Source organism: Lissotriton vulgaris, chromosome 2_1 (genome assembly GCF_964263255.1).
Source record: "Lissotriton vulgaris chromosome 2_1, aLisVul1.2, whole genome shotgun sequence".
In the NCBI taxonomy this organism is placed as follows: Eukaryota; Metazoa; Chordata; class Amphibia; order Caudata; family Salamandridae; genus Lissotriton; species Lissotriton vulgaris.
Genome location: NC_141687.1, coordinates 2065034504 through 2065057559, shown reverse-complemented (window position 1 = coordinate 2065057559; position 23056 = coordinate 2065034504). Strand labels below are relative to the sequence as shown.

The 23056-nt window shown below is 44.3% G+C and overlaps 1 protein-coding gene across 2 annotated transcripts in view; it reads left to right on the top strand.

Annotated features, from left to right (window-relative positions):
• GLDN (gliomedin) overlaps positions 1 to 23056 on the top strand; it is a 565427-nt gene that overhangs the window by 459695 nt on the left and 82676 nt on the right. For both annotated transcript variants that reach the window (XM_086958291.1, XM_086958290.1), the window contains 2 exons: positions 15175 to 15258; positions 15406 to 15531. In XM_086958291.1, the coding sequence (XP_086814417.1) occupies positions 15175 to 15258; positions 15406 to 15531 (210 nt within the window). The remainder of the gene's footprint in view (positions 1 to 15174; positions 15259 to 15405; positions 15532 to 23056) is intronic.

Genomic DNA, 23056 nt, shown 5'->3' with positions numbered 1-23056 from the left:
GCTAGAAATATATATGTGGCATCTAGCGTGAATTGTGCAAAGAAAGCAAATATCACTTTTAAAATTTTAGCTTTTTAAAATCATTAACAGTAGATAAACCCAGTCAGTGATACAGATAGCATGTCTGCATTTAAAGGCTCATTAAATAGGGAGCCTGGGAGGAAGACTAGACTGCTAACAAAAATGGCGTCACTCGCAACCCCACCTGGCTCTGAAATTTGGCACCGGCCTTGCCCCCAGTCAATAACACAGACCACGTGTCCATGTTCCCAGGCTTTCTATGAATCACATGACAAAATGAATGGTACAACGCCATCTTGTAGCCTCTATAGACCACCTAACCCGATCTCCCTTGCAGATCATGAGCCAACACACCCAGCGAAACAGGCATAGCAATTTCTATTGACATTTACAAGTTGGGCCACTCAAAGAAATGACATGGCGATCTGATGCTACCCTCCTACATGCCTCCATCGTTAGTCAACACCAAAGGGTATTATTGCCCTGTAGTCGATATACAAGGCCCCTCTTTCTGAATGCAAGGGGGTCACTCCAGATTTTAGCCCACCACTTTTAACCTCTGTTTGCAAGGACTATCACATGGACTTTCTAGCCAATGTGCTGTATCAAAAACAGTGGATTGCATGCTTTTCTTAAGTCCAGTCAATGCATAGCCTGCACAAATTGAGTGTAATAGCATGCAATGAAAGTCACACATCAGGATTAGATACAGACAGTCACAGATAAATAAACCGAATGTAATTGTTTCTATGTACTGACCTCCTCTTGTCCCCTTCAGGGTGCAGGCAAAAATCACGCCTGTGTCAAAGAATCCGCTCTACAAAAATACCAAAGACCCTTACGTTAATGCATTTACCTGATCACAGTGATGACCAATTACTACAAAAGGGATCTGATCTACAAAGGTCCTGATTAAGGCCACTGACCCACAGGACCATATATGCTGGAACATGTTGACCATTTCTTTTGCAGCTAAGAATAGCTTATGTGTCTGAACAACATCCTTCTATTTTTTAATCTTACCCCATTCCTCTTTTCTCATTAAAAATCAGATTTTAAATGTATAGGGGGACATTTTACTCTTGTTGCACAGACCCCCCAGTGGATATAATATATATACACCACTGTTGGTAAAAAATGGTTAAGGGGTTCTGAGTGAACACTCGTGAGACTCTGCTATCAAGACCGGTGTGCGTTAACTCTTCTTTTTGATTTTGAAGTATGGTTATTGGGAGCTGAGTGAGACCCTTTTACTCTTCTGTCAGCCCCCTTGATTATTTTCATCATTTTTTACCTTCTCACGGCACCCTTAACTCAATATAACCACTAGCATGCAGCTTCTTAAATTGTCATCCAGTATAGTGAGAGATTACCCATATGATTTCTTTTTTTAAACTCTTGCAATCTCACATCATTTTGAGTATCATTTATTATTGCATTTCACGACAGCCTTCAGAATGCTCAAGGGTATATATTGCCTGAGAGAAACAAATGTCATGTGATGAATTCTTAGATCCGATATAACTTTGATCTACAAAAACGGAAACATTATTTCCAGAACCAGTGTTAAAACATTTCTACCTCACACATAGAGAATCTAAATTTTGGTAAGGCAAAACCTCCTATGTAAAGATGTGCCTCAATGTACGAGACGTTTTTTGCATGAGTCTTGCTATATAGAATGTAAATGTCCCTCCCCTTCACTTGGGCCATCTCTAACTTTCAAATGTGGATTAATACATAATCATTTGTGTATTTTTGGGAAAATGAGCAAGCCCAACAATACTAATGTGAATAAGAGCTGGCAGCAAATTATCAGGCCCAGCGTAAGGGTTTGAACAATAATGCTGGGGCACTGGGCGTGGTTCCGTACTGGGCTGGACAAGGAAGTAACTGGTGTGTGTGTCCCTGGTGTTGTGTCGGCACTACCCGGACCGCAATCGGCAATGTGTCCCCCGGTGAACCAAGTCCAACGACATGAGCAACATGGACGTAAGGGTGAATCAATGACCCTACATTTATTCATACTTCGACACTTGAAAGATCAGAGACATGACACATCTGTGTGATTATGAATATTTAATGAACATTCAGTGGAGTGTTTCAGCTGGAGCAGTACAGGACCATGCTAACCCCACTTTACAATGCTGGCCCTTGGAGGGCCAGCCAGAGTCCTTCAGGGAATGACAAGCCCAAAGAAGAGGAAGATTTCAGTCCGCAGTCTGATTGCTGTATCATTGGTGATCAAACAGAATATGGCAGTCCAATGCGAGGTCCAAGGTGAGTGTTACAGAGTGTATCGGGGGACAGTGGAAGGTGATGATGCAGAGGGCAGAACCAAAAAGAAACCAGCCCTTTGGCGGAGATTAATGTTACTGCGACCTTCTAACCACGAAGCCAGATTCATCCGCATCTTCGTCCTCTGCTGTTTCATGTGCCTAACGTGTGGGTGGTGGTGTTCTGTCTCCAGCACTGTGTGACAGTGACACATCACTGGTGTGCAGCCGTGTCAACCTCTCTTTCCGCCTGCGTCCGCTTCACGGTCTCCATTACCCTCTGCATGTGTCCCAACTCCTGTGTGACATCTCTAGTGCCCCTCTGACTGGACAGTTGTTCTAGTCTTCGAGTCAGGGCTCCCGCAATGCCAGCCATGGTCCATTGGAGAGCATAGAGCAGACTATGGGTGTCCGTTAGGGACTGAGAGTGGTCCCTGATGGGACTTAGACACCCACGTATGGCATCTAGTTTGGCTGCCATGCGGTCAAACCCCACCCACACCTGTTCAGCCAGATTCTCCAGGCACCCAACACATGGCGTTGGAAGGCCATGTGTTCTTCGTGGGGGTCCTGGGAGGTGGTGGGTGCTGCCTGCTGCCTGCTGCGTGGTCTGTGCAGGGGGTGAAGTCTCCTTGTAGCAGCTGGGCTGCCCTGCTCCTGGAGGTGGGGTGCAGAGGCTCTCCACGAGCTGTTGGAGGGCATCAGAGTCGAAGCTATGGTGGTCCTCTTCGTCTTCAGAGAAGAGAGGTTTAGCCTGCTCTGCAGGAGGTGTTAGATTTCCCTCTGCAATGTGAAGAGGAGATGCAGTTTACCATTGTGTTCACATGTATGTTGTTGCTTTGTACATGCTGTCATGCAGACTGCATGACTGTGTACATTGTGGCTGTTTAGGAGGAGCTGCCTATTTGATGCGGGACAGTGGAAATTTCGACAACATCACGGATGTGTGTTAGTACTTGTACATTATCAACTCACATTTCCCTGCAATGCCAAATGTGATTGGCCAGTTTCTACACACATGCAGCACCAGTTGTGTCTTGTGTTCTGTTCTGGACGTGCTGCGGTTTGTACCACATTGTTTTCAAAGTTGATGTGCTCTGCATGTTATGTGTTTGTGCTGCATTTTGGGGGAGTCGCCCCTGCAGCTCTGATTTTGCAGCTCCTTCTTCCTTGCATGCAGTGTGCCTTTGACTTATGTGCTTATACGGTGCTGTGATGTTGCATTCTTGGGTACATTGGTCTCTTGGTGGGAGTTGGGGGTCTGGGCATGGTTTGTCTACAGATATGCTCTACTTAATTGTGCATGTGTGCCATTGTGCCCATCTACCCCCGTCCCCCCAGTCCCTGGTCGTTATTCATCTTGGTGCTGTTGTGTCTGGTCATGTTGAGCAGTGTCCGGTCTCCCAACTCCTGCCACCGTCTCCCCACTGATGACTCTGGACACCATTCCCTCCATCTCGTCCAGCTCCTCCTGTGGCGCAGGACTCCCACCTCCAGTCTACATTGCTACCTTCAGGTTGTTGACGAGTTTCTGCTTGGTTTTGCGCTTGACATCATTCCAGCACCTCTTGACATCTTCCATTGTCCTCTTCAGCACTCTGACTGCATTCACCTTGTCCACGATGGACTGCCATATTCCATTTATTGTTGCCAATGACACAGTGGAGGTGACGAACAGTTGTTAATGGTGTTCTACCACCTCCGTTATCAGGATCCTGTTTTCCTGCGGACTGAACCGCTTCTTCCTATTCTTCTTCTTCTTGCCCTTCCCTGACCCCGAGGTCCCAGGGTGGTCCTCCAGGGGGCTTGTGGGGTTCTGGTTGACCTCTGTACTTGCTCCGGCAACCTCCATTGTGCTTTGCTGTTTGGCTTTTATTTGTATGTTTTTTTTCTTTTTTTTGTTGATTTTTCCTGCCTGACATATGTGAATTGCAGGCCTGTCGTCGCTGGTTTTCACAGATTTTTGTATCGTGATTGGCCTCTTCGCAACTTTTTTTGCATTTGTTTTTCGCATTTTTGCAGCGTCGTGTTGACTTTATCGCGGACATATGACGTGTTATTGTGGGCCTATTGCATGGTACCGCTGTGTTGTGAATACGTTAACATGGCGTTATTTTCCCGCAATAGCCTGCGCTGTGAAGAGTTGCATTAAGCTAATTTTCTGGTAATTATCTCACGTTCTTGAGAATATCCCCCTCAGGGTTTTTATTTGCTTGCAGAAGTTAGGGTGGTACAATTGCAGACAAAGACTGAGAGGCAGGGATTTCCAAAGTCCATCTGCTTAGCTACAGAATCCTCAACCTAAGTACATTCTCTAGGAAGGGGAAGATTTGAAAGAGCACACGGATAGAAGAATAAGGATTTTGAATGGACAGGGAAAGAAGATGCCAGGAACTCTGGCGCAGTCCCAAAATGCTAGCTTCATGCACAATGTAGGCAACCTTAAACCTAACACATTTCTCATCGACTAGCAAGTGGAATTGAGATCACTGGAGCTATGTGGTTCTCCCATATACATTTGGTGATCATTTGTCCTATTTCATTTTGAAGACATTTTCACATGTATCGTAAAGTTCAGTAAGCCAAGGTATAGCCAATTACAATCATTCAGACTGGCAATAATAATGGATCACAATGCTAAGCGCCTGGAGAGATATGGCGCAGTAGCCAGGGCGGCTGATTTCGGAGCAAGGGGCTCATGGTTCGATTCCCGGTGCAGGCGGCAGCTCAGCCCAGCACCCTGTGACTCTGGGCAATATCTCTCTTAATCTCCCCGACGGCCCGCATTTCCTTGAGACCCTTAGGCGGGTGATTTGTTCACGCTTTACAAATAGCAGATTATTTTTTATTTTTATGTGATTTGGTTAAAAAAGGAAAGGTATGCTGGAAGCTTTTTAACTGAAAATAGCAGGATATCATTACTATTCCCACTTGTATATTTAGCAGTAGAGCTTCATCCAGTAAAACACCTCGATTACTTAAAGATAACACTCATTGAAACAGAGGGGCATATTAGCAAGGAAGTGGCGGAGAGAGGTGTTAGCCTTCCTAGCTTAACGCCTCTCTCCGCCACTTCGGAAATGCGAGGCTGCACCATATTATCAACGATATGGGGCAGCCTCGCGTTTTCCCCTTCTATGGTGCTAAGTTTTACAACTTGGTGCCAATGCAGGCATGTGTGTTTATGTACAGGAAGGTGTCCCTTCCTGCACATAACCAGACCTTAAATGCCAGTTTTTAACTTACGTGTGTGCTGCTTTATGCAGCACACATGGAAGTTACAAAATGGCATTCAAGGTATGGTTATGTGCAGGAAGGGATACCTTCCTGTACATAAACAAACCTGCCTACATTGGTGCTAAGTTTTACAACTTAGCGTCAATGCAGGCAGGTTTGTTTATGCACAGGAAGGTGTCCCTTCCTGCATATAACCATACCTTTTGCCAGTTTTTAACTTACGTGTGTGCAGCTTCATGCAGCACACATAAAAGTTACAAAATGGCATTTAAAAAAAAGGTTTGTTTATGTACAGGAAGGGAAAGGACACCTTCCTGTACATAAACAAACCATGGCATTTTGCTTTTTCCATGTGTGCTGCACAAGGCAGCATACATGGAAAAAGGTAAAAAGAGGAGAAATAAAGCATTTCTCCTCTTTTCCCCATCTTAAGACCAGGATTTTCCTGGTCTTAAGTTTGACGCTGCCACCTATTATCGCCACCCTTGATTAGAGGTGGCAGTGTCTAATTCACTGGGTATTGCGATGGAACGCCCATCACAACACTCACAGCACGCCCCTTTCACGGTAAATTTAGCGTGAAAGGGGCACTATTATCAAGGCAGCGTTAAGCCACTTAACGTGGCTTTAAGCCACGTTAAGTGGCTTAACACTGCCTTGATAATAGGGAAAACACACAAGATGATAGACGGAATGTTGCACAATGGCAAAACATTCACCTCCAGTCACAGATCTGGGTTTAATCCATCGTTATTTTGCTCACCAAGCCACCCCAGTTCAGACATGGCCATATGCAAATCAGTCTTGACCCTGTGCCTCATGGGAACAGCCCAGCCCGAATTGCCAAGCCATGTCTTTCCTAGACCGGAATCAAGCATGCTAGGACCGGTTTCTGGCTATCAGCCGTCTTCAGCCAGGATAGCTTAAATCCAGTGTGAAAGTGAGCAAGGGACCCACGTCTGGGCATACCCTTCCCACATAGGGTGAACAGCAAAACACACAAGATGATAATAGAGAGCTGACCCTATCGCCATCACAACGTCACAAATAAGTGATGTTGTGGTGGCGATAGGTGCTTGATAATATGCCGCAGAGTATCCTAATACCATTGGCAAATCTGCGATGTCCCAACCTATGACTTATATGATGAACAAAGACATATTGCTAAAAAGCGTTCAATGGAATTACCTGAACCTGCTTGGTATTTATCGATAATCTAGAGGCATTAAGGACATGGAAGAACAGACTTGCATAGATATTTTGGACTCCCTTATGTAAAGAGCTGTAGGGTACGACTATTACTATTCATAGTCCAGTTCTAGTCATACCCTACTCCCATTATATCTATTGCATTAGAACACCAATATCTGGCACTGCATGACCACCTCCATGTGGCAGGGCTACTAAATTGGTGTCCCAATGAAATTAGATTGTCCTGTCCCTCTAACCGATCCTCTGTTTTTTGGTACCAGCTGTGGAAACCATCAATACAAGCCTTCATCAAAATTATTACTTCATGTTCTTATTGCTTGTGGTCTTCACTTCGATGTTTTTTTCTGGTTTCCAGTCTAGTGGTGAAAAGTGGAATCATAACACTCCCGGGTAGGGCCTCAGTGCACTAGTAAATAAGAGGACTTAATTGTGCCTTGCTGACATCCCAATGGGAGTTGGTTGGGGCAGTCGACAGTCAGACCCAAACTGGAGGGGCACCAGAGTGTTCCTGCTGGTGGACTAGTTGGCAGCATGAGCAAAGGTAGCACTGTTGATCTAGAGGAAAACCACCTGTACACTCTAATTGTCTCTGTTGGTGAGCGGTACTTTGTTGCATATTGGTACTCCTCCAGCACCGACACCTACGTTGGTACAAAAGTTTAGCTACAGGTCTATGCCACACGCAGGCACTGTATATCATGTATTAGAGCTCAGGTTGAATAGAGTTGCTGCCCAAGCTTTAGCTGAGGGGGAGGAACGGTAGGGACTATTCTAGGGTACACCTAATATTGCAGTGCTGTCCTGAGGTCTACTACCTGCTCCTTGGGTGAAGTCCCTGTCACCACTACTGATCAAAGGTAGGTGGTCATGTTGCATGTATCTGGAGATGGATACATGGTAGGACCTGGAATAATGTGGCAAAATTTGCTGTCAAGTTTTAATCTTAAACATGTGAAATGGAGAAGATCGTAAGTGAAGGAAGCTATACATACTTTAGGTTTAGATGTTAGTTAAGGTGGCCATGAGCCATCTGGATGAAGTTAGTAGTTACGTTTGCAATCCCTGAAGATTTAACACCACCCTAATTCTACCTCATAAAAAAGAATGATTGAAGTTAAACCCTGATAGCGGGAGATAATGGATTCCCAATCGAGACTGAGCAGATTTGCAGAAACTATCCCATTAAAATAAGTGGGTAAAAGTCGTTTTTGTGATGTAAAACAGACTGACACTTTCAAACATTTCAAAACACATTGAAATGTTACTTCTCCGAATATAGATAGAAAATAGATAGATAGGCGCTACTTTGTTGGGTGTACGTACATATGCCCTCAAAAATTCATTTCCCTGGCGTGCAGGTGACCCATTGTGTTGCTAGAGCTTATCCAACTCCAATAATATGTTGTGCCCCAACTAAGTCTGGCATAGGATATGTCATGGTGATGGTGGTTTGTAAATGGAAGGCACAATGATGACAGACTCATAAAGTAAATCATGTTTTTCACAGAAAAAGTGTGATGATGGTAATTGACAGTCTAGTTAATATAACTCTGATAAATTATATCCACAAATGAAATGTGCATCAATAGCAGTTTATTGCAGCTAGGAAACTGTACATTTTTCACCCAAATTGGAAGGGCTATGCCTGTTACTTCTGCAAGTCTGCTTTCCAAACATAACAAGAGAAGTAACTATTAGTCTACTCCTGAGCCTGGGCACCAACACTCCAGGGAACGAGTTTAGATGTACTGGCAAAATCATTTGCGTATGCCGGTCAAACCCTATGGCACGATTAAATTGGATTAAGTGCTCAGGTCACCAATCCTCACTAAGGTTAGAGTTCTAGACCACAATATAGCCCTACAGCCCACTGCCGAGGACTATACAAGTTATTAAAGGCCTTGATCCCAAGTTATCGGCCTGAGCCACAGGTGAGGGCCTATAACAAGGGTGAGGGCCTTGAACTATTGGTATAGTGTGAGACAGAAGGGCTATAAGGCTATTATAACATTTCACCCACTAAGGGTAGAACGTTATAAATTAAAAAGGGAGAAACCTGAAGACAAACATTGGAATGTTAAAGCTCCTATCTTATAAACACAGAGCTACTCCATGGTTTTGAATAGGGTGCTCCATGGAAGGTGGAATGGTCTAATAGCAGGTCTTATGCCTCAGTGGAATAAAGTATCCATTTGAGGAATCATTGACTAACCTCATGGTCACAGGATCGAACCCTTGAAGGTCCACTCAGATTTTCATCCTTTCAAGGTTGATAAGGGAAAGACCATTTGGTTGGTAATGCTATATTATTGTAGGACTTTGCTAGAGAATATGAATATTACCCCTACGTAATGGAGACGCGTGTAGAAACCACATTTAAAAATGAGCATATGTATTCAATGCACACGTTCAACTTCCGGGAAATTTCATTTCCAAAGTGTCTTCATTACTCTCTACTAAAGCTCATTTTGTTGCATGGAATATCGCAGGTTCCATTCTCTGACAACACCTGGGGGATTTCATTGAGAATTCTTGTTAGGCCCTGTTATGAGGGGTTATTTATTACTCTGCAAGCTGTATTCTTTAACACATTTTTAATTGTATAACTTTATGCATGATGGTTGCCTGAAGGCAGGTACTTTGTTACATGAAATTTCACAGAGTATCGTAGTGGGCAAGGGTTTTTTGTGTTGGGAATCTTCCCGAACAAACTGTTGGGATAGCAGATATGCACCATACTAATCAGAGGCTCTCTTAGGAGAGAGAGTATTTTGCTTTGCCAACAGTAATTTTGTATATATTTGTACTTTTATGACTGTATCCCAAATGGTCAGTTTATGATGGAGGCTAGATGGTCACCTCTGTTCAATATAATGGTCTTAAATTGATTATGGTGGCAAGCCAATGATAAAAGCTATATCCCTGATTGTTTATTATGGAAGTTAATATAAAGACAGTAGGCCTGACATATTGATTGTGAAAAGCATTTGTTAAAGTCAACCGACATTTAAGGGTGGACCGTCATTACTCGGAATTAAAGCCTGCAGATAGGTTTTTGATCAATGGAATCACATAGAAAACCTTAATAGCCAAGGGTTTCGGTGCTGGTCATCCCAACTGACAAACCGTTGGTATAAAAGATTTGAACTTTCAGAATCCTTGTGAGATAGTATTTTGCTGTGCTAACAAAGATTTATGGCCTTTTATGACGGTATGTTTGATGGTTGCCTTGTGGGAAAGCTTTTTTTTTTTTTGGTTTAAATATTTTTATTGATGTGCAGGATGACAAAGTAAGACAAAAGACAGCAAAAATTCATATACAAGTTCATAAAAAAAAGAGTACATATTAAAAACCAGTGGATTATAGTTGCTATAGACAAAGTAGTTATGAAAAAAAGGACACACTAATAAAGGAGTTCCATTTGTAGAATTAAACAAAGGAGGCTTAAGAGTCATACAAAATTATAAAATTATAGCAATATGAGATTTTCAATCTAGAAAAGTGCCCCAAATTCTATTAAACTTAATCAATGAGCGTATTCCCCTGAGATTTGCTAAGGCTAGCTCCATAGCGTGTATTTCTGTTACTAAGATTCACCATTTCCAAACGGTCGGTGGTTCCGGGTCTATCCAAGCCCTAGCCAGAGTTAATTTAGCACATGAAAAAAGTATAGTGATTAGAGATGATTGTGAAGATAAAGAGGTGTTAAGGTCTAGTAGGAGCGAAGCAGCCGTAATGATGGGATATGAAATATTTTTTTGTCTCAGTACACTCAGTATATTGCACCAAAAGTTCTTTAGTTTGGGGCAGGAGTACAAAATATGAACTAAATTAGCTGCTTCCAACGAGCATTTGGGGCATTTAGTACGGCTACTAAAAGAGGGGTTCGATGACCATTTGGTCATTCTTTCCGGTGTGTAATATAACATGCAAGTTGTTCTGTATTGTTGTAGCCGAAGGCTAGATGATCGTACAAGATTATTTATATTGGTAAGGGAGTGCTCTATCTAATTAGGAGTAATATTTAGGTTTAGCTGGGTACTCCATTTCGCCGCCAGTTTATCACTGTCGTTGGTTCTAAAGAGGCTGAGTATTTTATAAGATTCGCTGATGACTGATTTATTCTTATTTGAATAAAAGCATGTCCAAATATCGCAATCAGAAATATTTTGTATCTTTTTATAATTAATCAGATAGTCATGAATTTGCATGTATTTGAACCTTGAGGATTCCGGTAGGTCATATAACTGCTTAAGTGTATTAAATTCTAGAAACCCCTGCGAGCCGTATAGATCCTCCAAAGTCTTAATCCCAGAAGAGGCCCAGCTATTAGTGATAGAATCTGTAAAGATAGCCAGAAGACCTGGGTTACCCCACAGCGGGAGTTTTGAGTGATAGAAATTTGTTTTGCAAAATTTTAGTATATTATTCCAGATCCTAACGATATCTCTGGCAGACTTGAATTTTACCCTTTTGTAGTAGTTTGGGTCATTGATTCTGAACAGAAAAAGTAGGGAGTCTTGTTTCAACATAAAAGAGTGAAAAAAAAGAGTCCTGTCTCCATGTAATAGTGAACGTATACGAGTAAAGAATGAAGACCAAAAATATAGTTTAAAATCTGGGACATTCAGCCCTCCTTTGTTTAAATTATTTTTCATTATTTTTAATGACCTTCTGGCCCTTTTGTAGCCCCATATAAAGCTGCTCAGGAGCCCGTCTGGATGTTGAAAAAATTTATTATTTAGTGCCAGCGGAATGGAACGAAATAGGTATACAAATTTTGGTAGGACTTTCATTTTAATAAGGTTGATTCTGCTAATCATATTTAAGGGCAATTTGTTCCATTTTTTCAAAATAAGAGTGTTTTTTTAGTCAAGTCATTATAGTTTATATTATTAATGTTTTGTAGTCTAGCTGTTAGTTTAACCCCTAGATATGTGGCCTCCTTGCAAATCTCGGGTATAGGGACAGTTGGGGAATAATTCGATAAGACTTGCGTCTTCTGAACGTTAAGCTTGTAGCCTGACACCTTCCCAAATTTCTCAGCCTCAAAGTAAATTCCTTTTAGTGCTTTGGCAATGTCCATGGTATATACGGCAATGTCGTCAGCGTAAGCTGTCATTTTCAGCTCCTGTGAGTTGAAACTAAATGGGATAATCACATCTTGAAAGTGGAGGGCAAGTAAAAAAGGTTCAAGTGAAAGGGCAAATAAAAGAGGTGAGAGAGGACAACCTTGCCGAGTCCCACGCATAATAGGGAATTCTAATGAAGTCAAGCCCCCGTAGCTGATGCAAGCAGTGGGTTTGTCATAAAGTGCTTTTATACCCTTCAAAAAGTTTCCTCCAAAACCCATTTTAGATAGTGCACACCAGAGATAAGTCCACCCCACTCGGTCAAAAGCCTTTTCGGCGTCTAGTAATATCATGCCGAGTGGAGTGGATTTAACCTCCGCGATATCAAACGCAGTGATTGCCATGTTTACGTGCGCTGTTGTGTCTCGCCCGGAAATAAAGCCATGTTGTTGTGGATTGACAATTTTGGGCATAAATGGGGCTAATCTGTTTGCCATGATTTTAGCGAATATTTTCGCGTCAGTGTTTATCAGAGAGATGGGTCGATATGACCCTCTCTCTTCCTTAGGTTTCCCTTTCTTTAAAAAAAAGATTATTTTTGTCCTGTTCCAGGATTTAGGAGCCGTTCCGTTTGGTCCAATCGATTGTATTACTTCCAATAATAACTGTTCTAATTCTAGGCCGCAGATTTTATAGAGTTCCAGAGGTATTGTGTCCTCTCCTGCCGCTTTCCCTGTTGGTAACGAGTTGATAGCCTGTTGTAGTTCATTCAGTAATATGGCATTAGAGAGTGCACCCAAGCCTAATAAGTTCCCTGTACTCACTGGATGTTCTTCTACATATTCATCAATTAATTCTGTATCGGCGGGATTTTCTGGGGTGTATAAGTTTCTGTAATATTCAGCGAATTGATTAAGTATGTCTTGTGGCTGATTATATATTTTGTTCCCTTGTCCTCGGATTTTAGAAATTAAAGTATCTGCTCTATCTTCTGCTACTTTATAGGCTAGGACTTTACCAATTTTGTCTCCACCCTCATATTGAGCTATTTTAAATTTGTGGATCCTAGCACTGTTTTTCCTAATAAAGTTAGATTTTATATCAGTTTTCAATGTGTTAAGTTTTAGGTTAATTTCCATAACTGCTGCGGAATTATGCTGTAGTGCTTTGACGAGTGAATCTTCCAGTTTGATTATACTATCTAGTAATGTGAGCTTATGTTGTTTCTGTTCTGCATTTTGCCTAAAAACATAGGCTTGAGTAAACCCTCTAATACTTGCCTTGCAAGAGTCCCATACCATGCAGCACCCAATTGAGTTTCTATTAATGGTTATAAATTCATTGAGATGAGTTTTAAGTTGCGTCACATAATTTGGATCTGAAAATAAGTGACTTGGAAAAGAAAAAGGCCTGGGTGGTGTCCACGTGCTTCGTGTATCAAATGTTATTATGAGTGCATTATGATCAGATGTTATCCGGGGACAAAGAATCATAGAGCCGGCCTGTAATAATTTATCACTTATTAGAGCCAGATCTGTTCTAGTGCACGTCTTGTGGGGTGCAGAATAGTATGTAAAGCCAGGCCCGGATGGGTGCAAATATCTCCAAGCATCTTTAATATTATGTGTCCGAGATATATCTATTATGGACAACCTGGTCTTGTACATCATTTGATGAGCATTCGGCTTAGTAGTGTCAATTTTGTAGTCCATAATACAATTAAAATCCCCCATTATGATAATTTCCCCCTCCCAGCCCAAAAGTTTCACATTTAATTGATCAAAGTGTTTTGGATCATCTACATTTGGGCCGTAGACTGCGCATAAAACATACTTAGTATTAGCCTTGTGGGAAAGCTTATGCTTAGTACAGGAGTGCAGTTGGTTATGGTGATCAGTATTTGATAACAGCTACAGACCCGGGTGCTTCAATAGCCAAAAATATTTCTGCTGCCATCGGTCTGATCTGTTTCTTATGAAAGTTATAATAATTACAATGGGCTTCACATGTTGGTTGTGATCAGCATATGTTAAAATGAACAGGCACTTAAGAATGAATTATTTTTTTAAATTAAAGCCTACAGATACGTACTTTGTTGCACTAAATGTCAGATTACTTTTGTAGTAAATTTTTGGTGTTCCAATATCAAAACTTGCACTCTAATAATGCTACAATTTCTTCTTGGATGACTGCTAGGATCTTGCAATTAACAACATCATTAAACGATGCATCCACATATATCAATATATACATCAATATAGATACATGGACTTCCTTTTCATCCACTTCATTCTGCCTTTGGTTTGTCTAATGCCATTTTCTCCCTGCTTCCATCCATAACAGTGAAGGATGGGGTAATGGTTCAGTCTTCATCAGTTGTGTATATATCCACTTGGAAATGAGTTGTTCAGTACAGGGCTAGTTGGACAGTCCTTTAGTTTGGAATTGTCTCCTTTTATAGCTCCCCCTTAATTTATTTGCTTCTCCTTTTTTATGTACATGTTTCTTAATAGTTAAATAAAGAGGGGAAGCAAAGAAATGATAGGAGAGCTATTAAGGCTGTCTAGGCCGTTCTAATGGGTTGTTTGCTTGCCACTCATTTCAGCTGCAGTGTCCCATTCCACGAGGCCACTTCCTCTAAACCAGTTGATCTCTATGGAATGCTCCATAGTGTATCATCGTATTACCATACCAAGATGGCCAACGCATTGGTTTTAAATGTGATGGCCATGCTTGAACTTTAAAATAATAGCCTATTTACAATATCTTTCCCATGTTTAGTTTTGTTATTGCAAGCATATACCATCGATGTTTAGAAGGCAGCGGGTTTTCTTTTTTCTTCTTGTATTCTTTTCATTCTTCTTTCATATGTTGTTGAGTTTTAGTGTGTTTTATAGTGGTTGTGTCGGAGGGTGACTGGATGGATGAGTCAGTGGATTAATGAACGGGTGCATGAGTGCCAAGATGAGTGACAGAGTGCATGTATGATGACTTCTTGGGAGTCTACCGCCATCAGTCAAACAAAAGGCACTTTAATTCATAAGCCAGATCCATCGGCATTTCCAACCCTTCTCTCTTCTTGCTGCTCAGACTGTGTTTATGGTACGTTCTCAATAGCCTTGAGCTCAAAGTGTTTGACAATCTAGTAATGTGCATGCTATGCTTTGAACTGGGGGACCCGTGACATTCGATGACCTGGAGGGTAACTGCCCTACGAAAGTACTTACAAAACATGGCTTATTTTCATTCCATTAAAATTACATGAGGGGAAGAGTTCTTGCTCTCCCCCGTTTCCTTTTATCAGTTCTGTCACTTCAAAAACAGTACTAAGACAGATTTCTTTTTCTGTTTATAGGAGAATCGTGTGCAGTGCCAAACGATGGTACCGTGGAGCCAAAAGCAACTGCAAAACTTAAGGAGATGCATCCCCCCAAAATTGGTAATTTAATTGAATTTGCATGTATGTACCGCTCACTGCCCCTGACGAGGCGTTGAAGCTCTGAGTAGTGTTTTATATGTTTTAAAAATAATTAATCTACGCGTGTAAATGTGTTAAGGCTCAAGAGCATGCGTTCTCCAATTACAGGCCGTATCATTAAGTCCATCGGAAGCCCCACTCATGTTGTGAAAACCAAGTTCACAATTGGTGCATGGATGACAGAATCGGCGAATGTGAAAGACGAGCGGATCTGGATTGCTGAACATTTCTCAGGTACTGTAGCGTTAGCTGTCTGATCGCCATTGAATATTGCACAGGTGAGGGAGTTTAGTTCGCAGCCTGCACGGCTCCATCCCCTGAGAGTGGCAGCGGGGGCTGTCCTGTACGCAGAGCAATCTGCAGTACTAGAAGGGGGTGTATCCTCTGTTTTTTTTATAAACTACGCAACATACTATAACATCAGGGTGTTAAAAATACGTCATTGTGTTTGCAGGTGACTTCAAAATAATGTGATCCAAATATTACATATTTTATGCAGAATTTCAGCATTGACTTTTATTTTATTACTTCAAATTAACACAGAATAACAAGAAGCGGCGGGTGTCAAAGTCAGCCGATCTGGGTGTGCAAACACAGACACGCTAAGGTTCCGTGCGCGCATTAGCATATCTCTTAGGTAACGGGTTGGCCAAGCAGAGCAAGATTGTAAGATTTCGGTCATGGACAGTGTGGACTGGAGTATTGGTAGGATAGCCCGGGCAAACTTTGTGGATGTCATGTGACGTCATGAAAAAGAGGCTGACTCTTGGCGTGCGTGAAACCCGCGAAGCACCCTGGAAATGTGAGTGGTTGTGGCACATCAAGTGTGTCATGGGCATTAATGCAAACAATGCATATGTCCTTCAGCTCCCTGTTCGAGAGCAGAGTGGTGTCTCTTTAGTCTTCACTGTGTGACTTACCGCTGTGACGCTATACTGAGGGGAGGATTGTGCAGCAGGGATACCTTCATCACCTTAACAACTCTGGTGCCAGAGGAGCCAAAAATGAATCACTGGTACTCAATGGTCACATGTGATTTAGGTTGGATTGACGCGTTATATAGCCTCTCAATAGCCTATTTCTATAATTAAATGCAGAGATAAGACGCTGACGGTTTCATGTTACTTTGTCCGAAGCACCACTGGTGTCACCAGTCAGTTCTGTTTGCACTCCAGAGGGTTTCATATATCACCGGTGGCAACTGAAGAGAGATGGGCAGCATTGCAGCAGAGACTCAACACCAGCAGGCCTCATCCGTCAAACTGAGTGAATGTGATTGTTTTCAAATGAGTGAACGATGCATGATTAATGAGTAGACACTGATTACACAGCTTCCATTTCAGAGTTCCTATCACAAACCCTCACCCCCAAACCCATCAAAATATATATGGTACAGGAACAGGTTACATTCCAGAGGAGAGGTTTTTTTTTTAAACTGGTAGTATGTGTTGTAGGAGGGCAGAGAAAGTTTGCTGTAGACCTCTCAGGCAGGGCTGTGGACATGCCCTTCAAACAGTACATCACAATAATGTAAATAATTGCTTCCTCTACCTGACGTATCCACTTGAAGATGACTAGAGTGATAAACCCAGAGAACACCCAGCCTTCTTCACATCCTTGACCACTGGAAAGCCCAAGTGTTCATCAACAGAACCATGATGTAGCTGTACATGCTCAAATCTCAGAAGCCTTCCTCCTACAATATTGCTTAATGTGTGCCAGATAGCCATAGGTGAGTAAACCAGCATCTAATGTCAATGTCAATGTCAAATGCTTTTATATAGCGCACATATCACCAAAAGAGGTCTCAATCCGTGGCGTGTCCCGGTGGTACTGAAAATACACATCCTTTGGGAGAGCATATTTCCTAAACCACTTTTTGCACACTTATATAAGAAACCTAAAATCTTCCAGATATCATTATTTCATGTAGCCTGGACTCCCAAGAAACTACCAACATGGCTGAGTTGTATTGCTCAGCATTAAAGCTGTAAATCTGAGAATACCCAACATCCTTTCAAAACCCTCTTTCTTAATGTCGTTCAGGTCATTCCAATGCCTTTAGTGGTCTAGATGACAGCATTGGTGATGGGTGCAAACGTCTGCCCTGAGTGCCCCAACTGTAATGATGTCTGGATCCCTGATGCTGATTATTGTTGTCAGGGGCAAACTTGGATCCTGCGAGTGCCCAATGACATAGGCCTGTCTAGCGGATTGTGTCTTGTTCGACCGGGCGGGGCGCCTAAAGTGCTACCTTCATAGTGGTAAAAGTCTACTGCCTTTACAAGTAGTTAAGCTGCATAAGTGCAGAGGTGGCAGCATACTGTGTAGTGATCAAAAGGAGTGAACAAGACCTTTTTAAACTGTGTCACTGGAGTGAGGCCTATGAGATCACTCATTTAAAGTTTCACTGCTGTGTGCTTAACTCACCCTTTGCGTAAATCGGATTGGTGTGTAGTGCTGCACAGTGTGTGTGTGTTATATACATGTGCTATGTGTATGTGTGCCTGTGAAAGGTACACGCGACTAAAAGAAGTGGAGCTCCAGGTCCCCAAAACTGTCAACTTTTCAGCAGCCAATCCTGATGTTCGAAGAGGAGAAGCTCTGGAGGACATCTGCATGTGACCAGGACTGTTGGCGGAGCTGAGTGAGGGGACATCAACTAGGGAATCTAGTACCACCAAGACCGGTGTGCCCTGTGAGGGAGCATAGAGCCCTGGAGGGAGCAAAGTCCAGTGGAAGACACCCCCCCAATTTGATCTCTGAAGCCAGGTGTAAGTAAAACAGCTTTTGCACTGATCGGGTCATAGCCGCGTGCAAAAGGAAGTCAGCTACCCCGTTTGCCAGGTAGGGCCTTCGTGAAGATTATCGCCATGCAGATCGGGCTGCTAACCCATGTGTGGAGTGAAGTCATGACCCTGTATGCCAGGTGGGACCACCACAATGATTGCTGCTGTGCCATTCGGTCAGTATCCTGTGTGCAGAGAAGGGGCGTGATCCCGTATGCCTGGTGGGGCCACCAGGAAAAGGCAAGGAATGTGGTGTTGTCGAGGCCATTGTTGAGAGGAAGAGGCTACAATGGAAACTCATGCAGGTCAAGCCCTGACTGAGGATTAGCACCAGGAGCATCCAATTCCTCTCCTACATCCCCCACATTAGAAGAATCCAATGAAACTCCCCAGCATCGGAGGAGCGTCGAGGACCCCCAGGCTGGCGCCTGAGCAGGACTACATGTGAAGAACATGAGGATACCAGATCGCCACCATGCAGGCCTTTGTGTGAGGAACTCATCGAAGACAGCCACTGCAGCTTTAGCGCTCGTGAAGTGGGAGCACTTGCAGACTCGCAGGTCCTGCTGATGTAGGTAAGACTGATTTACGGGGCAGACAGTCCCAGGGTAACTTGCCTGCCGCATAGCACTACGATGCTGTAACACTTCTGACTTAATAAGAGTTGGAGTGGGACTTACCTTGAATGTCGCCTATAGTAAGTGAGGAATTGAGAACAACCCCTATCGCTAGCAAGGAGTGGGACTCAGAAACCAACCTTTTAAAACACTTGAGCCCTGACCTCTGGGGACTGTGTGTATTGTTTGTGAATGCTGTAGTTCACTTTGTATTGAAAAAAAAAAATATATATATATATATATATATATATATATATATATATATATATATATATATATATATATATATATATCAAATCTGATTCTATCGAAGAAGATTGCCTGTGGAAATATTAGCGTGCTGCGGCGCGCGAGGATGGCACTCCCTCAAGCGTTCTAGGAGTCGTTGGCATGTACGGAGACTCCCTGACCGCCTCGCACTACGGAGGCAACAGAGTATACGCTGCCAAGTTGACAGTCCATACTTGCATGGAGGGACGCCGTTACTTCACCTGTATCCCCGACTCTGCGGCCAAACTAACTGGGAGGCTGGGAAATGCGGGACATTAATTCCATCGAAGCCCAGAACAAGTACCCCAGCCCTCCCCTGACTACGTGGCATATCAGCTTCCCAACGGGGAAAGTGATGATTATTCCGGTAAACGGGGCCGTCACCAGCAAGCTAGAGACACTGCATTCTGGGAGAGGCAGTCCAATTGTGGAGGCAAGATGACTCTGTGCCACGTCTTCAGGTATCCCACACTACTTCAGTGATGGAGAGTATAAAAGACGCAAAAGAAAGGGGACTGTGAGTAACAGAGGCAAATGGAACATTGAAGGGCGTTTGATAAAGGAAACCTTCCGAAACACGTCATGCCCTGATGTTAAAGAATAAAGGAAGATGGAACGATGAACCCCGCGGTGCCGCCTCAAATCTGATTCTATAGAAGAAAATTGCCTGTGGAAATAAATATATATATATATATATATATACTAATTACTTACGGGTAGTTGCCAGTAAGTAGGTGTAGGAAGGGGGAGTCTCTAGTTGGCGCAGTGCAGCACTAGCGACAAGCAGGGACTCTCTCTTCCTCGTCAGGGCTGAGGGTTACCTTCAAGACAACCTCTGCTTACCCTCTAGGTAGTGTGGCTTAAGCAGTCTTAGGCTAATCTTTGGGGCACATAGGGTTAAACATTTGCAATATTACACCACCACAACCAACCCACCACACAAGGACACCAAACTGTATTTGTAAAAATATATATCTTTATATAAATTTCAAGCAGGCTTGTAAATACAGTCTTGATTCATTGCGAAAACGGTTCCAGTGTACTTTCAATTAGGTTGCCACAGTTCTTATCTTTAGCAATAATCAGTTAGTGATTCAGAACAGTTCTTGTACAGCTGGTTTCCCCAGAATGGAGATTCTGTGCTCCTCACGGTACTTTTCTCGGCCCTGGCGGTTTACCAGGATTCCTCCAGCGGTCCGCGGGTCTCTGCGCGGCGGGGCGCGGTTTGACGACGGAGAGAGATCGGGGGCCCTGGGAGCGCTCCGCACGCAGCTCCGACGGCTGGGCGAGGCAGCGGGAAGGAGACAGTACCTTGCGGGAGAGTTGGTGGGGCGCAGGTCAATGCGGCAGTCCGGGTCGCGTTGTCTTCCGTCCGGTGCTTGGAGCGAGCAGCAGCTCGGCTCTGGCTCGTGGGTTGACGTTGCTGTGCGGGCCGGGTTGCACGGGGCCAGCGCCTCCGGGTGTCCTGATCAGGAGGGTGCACTTAGGGGACAGCGCTCCTCGGCGCAGGCCTCTATCAATCCAGGCGACGTTCAGGCACCCCACGCAACAGCTGTTTCTCGGACAGCGGCGGCGCGTTCAGGGGTACAAGACACGAAGGGGGCCAGCAGGCACCGGGCGCCACCTCTCTTCACGTTGCGAGCTGCAGCTCGGGGTCAGTCACTGTGCTCGGATCAGCTGGGCTGATCTTTACGTTGCTTCTGGGCCAAGCAGGCGGCGGTCACTTTGTTTAGAGGGAGGGCAGCTCCCAGAGCGTTGCTGAAGAGCGCGATGGTCACAGCGCGCTCCGCTTTTCCCGGAGAGACTTGCAGAGGGGAGACAGCGTCTCGCAGTGGTTCCTCTGTCAGGGGGTAGCGCCCACTGGTCCTGGGGCGCTGGTCAGGGGGCAAGTTCACAAGCAAGCCCTTGGAGATCTCTCAGCAAAGTTTGGCACAAAGTTTTACAAAGCAAAAGTCCTCTTGTAGTCTTTTCTTTTCCTCTCCTTCTGCAGCAAGGCACCAGACACAGGCAGGAGACAGCACTCCTCCTTGTCCTTCCAGGTCCTTCTCTTCGGGCAGAGTTTCTTCTGTAGCACAAACAGGATCTAATTTACAAGGAGCAAGGCTCCTTCTTTTATACTGCATTTCTTTTGTTCTTACAGGCCAGGGGGGCCTTTGCATAGCCACTTTCAGTCCTTGAGTACCTTATTGGGTGCAATCCGGCTTCTGCTTTCAGTGTGAGGGGCAGGCACATCAGACGCTCCACAGGAGGTGGAGCCAGCATTGTGTGGACAGGGGCAGCCAGAAGTACCTTGTTGATGGGGCTTCGCCCTTCCTGGGCCAGGTGCCGGCTGAGTCATCTGTTGCACCCCAGGAGGGTGGAGCCAGCATTGTGGTGGCAGAGCACAGCTAGATTTCGAGTCAAGGGGCACTCCTACCTCCCACTAAGGTGTAATCTTCGCATTCACCACCTGTCATCCCCCAGCCCTGTCACTCACATATCCCAGACAGTCAGATACACATGCCAGCAGAGGCGGGCTGAAATGGCTAGGCAAGCAAATGCTAACTTTCTAAAAGTAGCATTTGCAAACACAGGATATTAAAATAAACTTTACTAAAAGAAATATTTTATCATCCTGAGTTCAGGCATACTAAACATGACCCTCTACCATGCTCCCTGAGCCTTCTGGGATTATAGAGTGTAATAATTTCAGCAGCCCATTCTGGCCTAAAGGAAGCAGGTAGCCTTACAATAGTGAAATACGAATTTAGTTGTAGTTCACTACTAGGACATGCCACACACATCAGGGCTTGTCCTACCTTACACTCACAATGTACCCTGCCCTCAGGCCTACCATAGGGGTGACTGATATGAAGTTAAGGGAAGGTTTAGAGGCTGGCAAGTGGGTGCACTTTCCCAGCCAGCATGACAGTACGAGACTGCACGCGGGTTCTGCGATGGCAGTCCCCAGACACATCTTAAGGCTGCTTCTGTGGGTGGCGCAACTAGCGCTGCAGGCCCACTAGCAGTATTGGCATTCACAAGCCCTGGCACGCCTAGTGCACTTTACTAGGAACTAACAGTAAATCCAATGAACCAATCATGGACATCAATCACATGTACAATTTTGAGTAGGGAGAGCATATGCACTTTAGCACTGATCAGCAGTGGTAAAGTGCCCAGAGTCATTAAACCAAACAAAATAGGTCAGAGAGAGTATTGGAGGAAGGCAAAAAGTTTAGGGATGACCCTGCCAAGAGGCCCAGGTCCAACAGTAGGTATAGTTAGGAACTAGTTTCCATAGGAAAAGCATTTTTTGGCATGCCTATATCTTTGAAGCCATTTACGAATATTCACAAAACTTTCCCAGAAAAGTGCCCAGATGGTTCTAGTTCTCAATAGAAAATTTTGGAGTGATCCATCAAGCGGGGGCTGTGAAATGGAGGGGGTCTGAACCGCTAAACCGAATGACACCAAATGTGGCAGAAGGCTAGATCTTGGTCAAGACAGTGCGTCTTTTGTTATTATGTGTTATCTGTTTAGTCATTTTTGAGATATTAAAGAAAATCTAAATGTGTATATCTATGCTCGCAAATACTCTGTGAATATTGATGATCTTGTGCAGAGAAGCGAACCTTGACCTTCCTGGTAGGTCACCCCCCCGCTGCAGCTGCTCCGCCGGTGCCGCCGCTGTTGCCGCTTCTGCTCCTCCGGTCTACCCTGACTGCCTGCCTGCCCCTGTTGCCTTCTGTACCCTGATTGCCGGCCTGCCCTGTTTTCTGGTCCTCCTTGCCTTCTGTACCCCATTTGCCTGCTGCTTGACCCTGCTGGCTTCCCCTGCTGGCTTCCCGCGTGCCGTGACTGTGCCCTCCTCCTTCAGTATCCCCGCTCCCCCGCACTCGAGCCCCGCGCTCTGTCAGTTTCCCGACGCTGACTCCCCTGTGGCCCTGCCCCCCAGCACCCATTCGCCGTCCAGTCCCTCACCTCCCGCCTCCCAGCTGAGCCTACCTCCCCTCATCGCTATATAATGCCGGCCGCTGCGCGGCTGCGCCACTGGTACACCCAAGGCAAGCCCGTCTGCGCCTGGACCGCGCCCAGCGCCAG